Here is a 6,272-nt window from a genome sequence, read left to right on the forward strand (position 1 = left end):
AAATCCCATCACAGAGTCGATTGCCAGTCATTGTAGGGAATGACTACTACCAGCTGCCCAGCCAAGTTGATACCTGACCTTAACTACCACACCACCCCAAACAGGCATGGATAATGGGATTTACGAAACACCACAGAATGGAGGACAATGGCTAGAAGGGCCACATCAAGCAATTCACTGCAGGTGTCCTCTATGAACATAAACCAAAACCCATTGCTGTAAAGTAAATTCTGACTCAGTAGAAACCCATTGCTGTAAAGTTAATTCTGACTCAGCATACTATTCAGAAATTACCAAAGCTTTGTTAGAAAAATAAGACCTGATTTTTTTTTAAGTGAGAACTTTACCATTGTTCCATGCACTCTCATCCCAAAATAGCATTTCCATATATCAGAATAGCAATTTATATCATAAAAATATCAGGATAGTGGGCTAAATATATTTAAAGAAATGTCTCAGAACATCTGGAAGGCACAATTCTTTTCAAAATGATATTCCTTGGGAATGACTGGCTGGTGCATACTTAGAATAAAGAAAACAAAATAAGCCAAAACACTGAAGAAAAACCAATACCCTCTAAAATAATTTATGGACAAATCTAAATAGAGTTATGTGCATATAGGAAGTGTAACACAAGTATATTAATGAGTATGTGGGTTGTTGGAAACATTTGTTTGCTTGTTTTTCTGCAGGATATCACTACTTTAACTGGAGTTCCAGAAGAGCATATCAAAACTAGAAAAGTTAGGATATTTGTTCCTGCTCGCAATAACATGCAATCTGGAGTAAACAACACAAAGAAATGGAAGATGGAGTTTGATACCAGAGAACGATGGGAAAATCCTTTGATGGGCTGGGCATCAACGTGAGTGCTATGTTTAACTAGAATTTTGTTTTCAGCTCTCTTTTTCTGAATAGATTTTTTTAAAACTATACTAGTTTTCAAACTCATATATACTGTGCTTTATACAGTACTTTTTGAGACAGTTTGATTTAGGCATAGCTACGCTCAAAGACATTAATAAGACAGAAGCACAGTTGCCCTTGAGTTAAGTCCATGGTGTCAGTGGACAACCATGATCCATGTGGTTTTCAATGCATGGTTTTCAGAAGTAGATTGCCTTGCCTTTCTTCTGAGGTGTCTCTGGGGAGACTTAAGCCTCTAGCCTTTTAGTGAGCAATGGAACACATTAACCATTTGTACTAGCCAGGGATGCTTACTGTCTCTGTAATGGCCAGAGGATTGATCCTTTCCTCTCTATTTATGTATTTATGCATATTCACACATACATATATTCACGTAAATCTAACCAGCACAATATACCAAGAACCGATGTTTTACAGAGTACTCTTTATTGGCTAAAAATAGCTCTCTTTTTGAGCACTGTTAGTATGGTCCCCAAGCTCTGTATACAAGTCTAAGGTGCCCTGTGTGAGTGGTGTTCATAATCTGGAGGCATTATACTTGTTTTAAATTAAAATAAACCTTCTTTGTAAAGTTTTATTTCGTTTGTAGAATGAGAGAGGGAAAATAAGTGAGTTTAGAAATTAGCTAATTTGAGGGAAACCTGTAAATTCCTGGCATCTTATGATTAATAAATTACCTTTTTTCAGTACATTGGAATAAAATCACTACCTTCGAGTTGATTCTGACTCCTAGTGACTCTATAGGACAGTAGAACTGCCCCATAGGAGTCTGTGAATCTTCAGGGAAGCTAACTGTCTCGTCTTTCTCCCACAAAGCCACCGATAGGTTCAAACCACTGACCTTTTAGTTAGCAGTCAAATGCCTTAACCACTGTGCCACCAGAGCTCCTTACAGTAGAATAAAGTGGTCATAAACTCTTCTGGCACCAGTGAAGTCAGTGACATAGCTCTCCATAATATTTAACATTATTAATAACATTTTATAAGGCCCAGATGTTAAATAGCAGGATTGTCTCAAGTTAAGTAAAAGAAGTTGCCACTAACAAAAGCATTAACTAGGTAGGCTAGAAAAGTGTCATTCTTTTTGAGAGTCCTAGAACATTTTATGTGTACAGTCTCCAGTTGCAGGTGGTTATCAGTTTAAATTATTTGTCTCACTTTAGAAAAGTGTGATATTTAACATCTTTTCCTGTCTGTGTATCTGGGAAGTAATTTTGTTAAAAACACCTGCCATATTTCAATTTAAATAGAATTATATTTTTTAAACCAAATGATATTTAGCCCCACTATGTTTTAGGTATTTTGATATCCTTTAAATTTTAAGTTTAATTTAATATATAATGTGTTTTTGTAAATCATATGCTCGAAGAGACTAAGCAAATTTATGAAAAAACCTTTATCTATACTCAATGGTTGAAATGTTATGATTATTCATTTTTGAGAACATGAAGTTTTTAACATGTTTGTCTATACTTCAAACTCATTGCAGTCATGTATTTCCAGTAACATTTAGTCATAATTTTTATTTGGCTATTTGTGCCTTATACGTTTCAATTTGATTCTTGATCAAACACTTTATAGAATATAAGTTTGAGTCTGTTGTTTAAATAAATTAGTGTCACTGTACTGTGATTTACTGTGTCCTGCACAAAGGTTCACACAATCATTATTACAGTGTTGCTTAGTTTAGAAATCACACAGTTAAATGAAGTGTTTAGTAATTATTTAATACTTAATGATTATTTAAGTATTTAGTCATTATTTTAAGAGCAAAATTATAACCTTATATTCTGTATGGCAAGACTGGGCAGTGTTTTGTTTTATTGTATATAGGGTAACTATGAGTCAGATACAATTGGATGGCACCTAACAACAATAATAATATTTTTCACGAATATGGAAATGCTGGTTTTATATTATATTGGATGAAAAGCAGATATATTACATGTTTTGGAGGCAAAATTCTTCTCAAAATCTATTTTTTCAAAAGTATAATAGTATTTTTGAAATGATAGACTCTGTATATAATTGGCTTGCCTAAGGCATTGTTTTGAATCTTGAATATTTAAAAAAAACAAAAACAACAACAAAAAAACTCATTGTTTCTCTTTGTTCTAATATTAAGAAACAGCTATAAACAGCCTGGGAGCTCTGGTAGCATAGTGGCTAAGGCACTTGACTGCTAACCAGAAGGCTGGCAGTTCAAACCCACCAGCCACTCCTCAGAAGGAAGGTTGGGCTGTCCTACTTCTGTAGTGATACTGCCTCGGAAACCCAAGGAGGGGTCGCTATGAGTCAGGACTGACTCGATGGCACATAACAACAACAACAACATAAACAGCCTAGACTAAACCAAGCCAAAAACCAAACTCACTGCCATCAAGTCGATTTGAGTCATAGCAACCTCTCCTTGGGTTTCCGAGAAAGTATCTCTATGGAAGTAGATTACCCAATCTTTCTTCTGAGGAGTGCCTGGTGGGTTTGAACCACCAGCCTTCTGGTTAGCAGTCATATACCTTAGGCAGTATAACTACAGTAAGAAAAAAATGATGGCTGTCAATATTTGATCATTTGATCTATTAAACAAAAAACAAAGCAAAAACCAAACTTACTGCCACGGAATCGGTTTAGACTCATAGCAACCCTTCCTTGGGTTTCCGAGGCAGTATCTCTATGGAAGTAGATTGCCCAATCTTCCTCCCCAGGAGTGGCTGGTGGGTTTGAGCCCCCAGCCTTCTGGTTAGCAGTCAACTGCCTTTGGCACAGAGACTCTATATTTGATGATACCGGAGTCAGGGTTATAGTTCATTTTTTTCCTTTTAGCATTTTAATAATATAAAACATTGTATACAGTATTAACCAGAAGGCTGGTGGTTCAAACCCACCAGCCACTCCTCAGAAGGAGTATACAGTATTAACCAGAAGGCTGGACAGTCTTCTTCCGTAGTGATACTGCCTCAGAAACCCAAGGAGGGATTGCTATGAGTCAGGGCTGACTTGATGGCATATAACAATAACAACAAAAACATACAGTATTAATTATTGCCTGCACATTTTGAATTCTGACACTTTTTCTGTGACATATTTTAAAGCATTTTATAACATTATTGGAGTTTTGAGCGATGCTTCCTTGTGATCATCTACTTGAAGTTCATCATTTATTCAAAACTTAGACCTGTGATCCAGAGAAATAGATGACTTGACTATACTTAGGCCTGTCAGTCTGCTTGTACTTCATTTTATAATTATGTACCTAGCATTAACAGGTAGAGTTTCAGAAAAAAATAACTTTCAGACCTTTCTGTATGTCTCCGTATAGATTGATAATTTTTGTTTTTGTGGGGATAACTATTTAATTGGAAAAGAGGAAAATTATTGTTTTAATGTGTGATTTTTATTATTGGTCAAAGGAATGATTTTGAGATATGTTAAAAGACAAATGACATTGTCTGTCCTGTGTTGTTGTTAGGTACTGTTTAGTTGGTTCTGACTTATAGTGACAACAGAATGAAACACTGTCCAGTCCTGTGCCATTTTCACAATCACTCCTGTACTTGAACCTGTTGTTGTAGTCACTGTGTCAATCCATTTCGTTGAAGGTCTTCCTTTTTCATTGACCCATCCTATACTTAACAATATATTTGTTCCTAAAACCATGAAGTTTCCAAATACAGGGGGTTTGGGACTTACTCTCTCTCTCTATATAGTTGTTGTTGTTATGTGCCTTCAAGTCAGAACCGAGTCATAGCGGCGACTCCTTGGGTTTCCGAGGCAGTATCACTATGGAAGTAGATTGCCCAACCTTCCTTTCGAGGAGTGGTCAGTGTGTTTGAACCTCTAGCCTTCTGGTTAGCAGTCAGCTGCCTTAGGCACTGTGCTACCAGAATATATATATGTGTGTGTGTGTGTGTAAGTGTGTGTGTGTGTGTGTGTGTATATGTGTGTATGTATATATATATATTTTTTTTTTTTTCCCCTTTTTTCTGTTAAGTGTATAGTTACCTCTGCCATTAGAATCTACACATAGATGTATTGGCTTGGAGGATTTAACAGACATCTAACCCTGATGACACAGAGACTTAGAAGTAGGTAAGAAGTAAGAAACATGACAAATATAACACCTACAGAGATGGTCTTTGTATACCTTTGGAGGTTTTTTTCACATACTTGCTATGAGTATGCAGATACAAAGTACACTTAAGGTATTTTCTTGAGCAGTTCTAACATCAGAACTAAATTTAAAAAGTTAATGTGGTAATTTTATGACAGAAGCTTGAAATCTTAAATGTTTTTTTCCCATAGCTTTTTGGGGGAGGAGAGAAGCATTGTCATTATAAAACTGGACTTAATGATTATGAACATGGTTTATGGTTTTTAAAATACACTGAATAAAATCATTGTTAATTACGTATCTATGGTACTTTTTTTGTTACTTCAAATGCCCCTTTTGTTCAGCTATGTGGTTATTAGGTGCCATAGTCAGTTATATAGTGACCTCATACACAACAGAAGGAAACACTGCCCAGGTCTGTGCCATCCTCACAGTCATTGCTATGCTTGAGGCTATTGTTGCAACCACTATGTTAATCATTGAAGTTCTCCCTCTTTTTTTGGTGACCCTCTACTTTTAACTTTATTTTTTTTTTTTTACCTTTTGTTTTTTTATGTTTTTGACTGTAATAGGCACACCAAAACTTCTACATCTAAATAAGTTTTTTAAATCTTGTTGTTTAGGTTTTAATTTCATATTTAAAAATATATTTGTATAGTTTTTCTTATCCATATTGGAGCTTTTACTTAAGCTCATTTAATTACCTATACTTTTAAATATTAGAACTCAGAAGTAAAAGTTTACTTTGTGTAAATAGGAAAAATATCTTAGGATGCAAAATCTTTTCTTTTTGACCTAAAGCTATTACTGTTTAAATTTCCATAATCCATTTTTGGTGCAGGGTGGAGGGATGACTCATCTGTGTATTGTGGCTAGTTGCCTAAGATTCCTTTTGGTCATGAATTTCATATATTTCTTGGCGATCTTTTATCTGTTGGATTGGTCAGTACTCCTTTCCATTTATTTCTGTATACCTGACTTTAATTTTGATCAATCTAAATAGGAGATATTGGTCTTTTACTCAGTTATATTAATATATAAGTTTCAACTGACCATTGAAACTTATTGGACTCAGTTTCTGTGGTAATTTCATCATTTTCTATATAACTTGCACAATTAATTTTTTTTTTTTTTTTTTTAGGAATTGGGTGAAGATTTACAGAGTAAATTCACTTTTCATACAGCAGTTCACATATACTTTGTCTCATGTCATTGACCAAAATTTACAATGCAG

General features: G+C 34.9%; 1 protein-coding gene across 1 annotated transcript in view; it reads left to right on the top strand.

Annotated features, from left to right (window-relative positions):
* The window catches only part of NDUFS4 (NADH:ubiquinone oxidoreductase subunit S4), a 163,455-nt gene that overhangs the window by 109,099 nt on the left and 48,084 nt on the right, over positions 1-6,272 (top strand). The window contains exon 3 of the mRNA XM_007951533.2: positions 693-865. Coding sequence (XP_007949724.1) covers positions 693-865 — 173 coding nt within the window. The remainder of the gene's footprint in view (positions 1-692; positions 866-6,272) is intronic.

Source organism: Orycteropus afer, unplaced genomic scaffold, assembly GCF_000298275.1.
Source record: "Orycteropus afer afer isolate SDZICR_OR568_19922 unplaced genomic scaffold, OryAfe1.0 scaffold00296, whole genome shotgun sequence".
NCBI lineage: Eukaryota > Metazoa > Chordata > Mammalia > Tubulidentata > Orycteropodidae > Orycteropus > Orycteropus afer.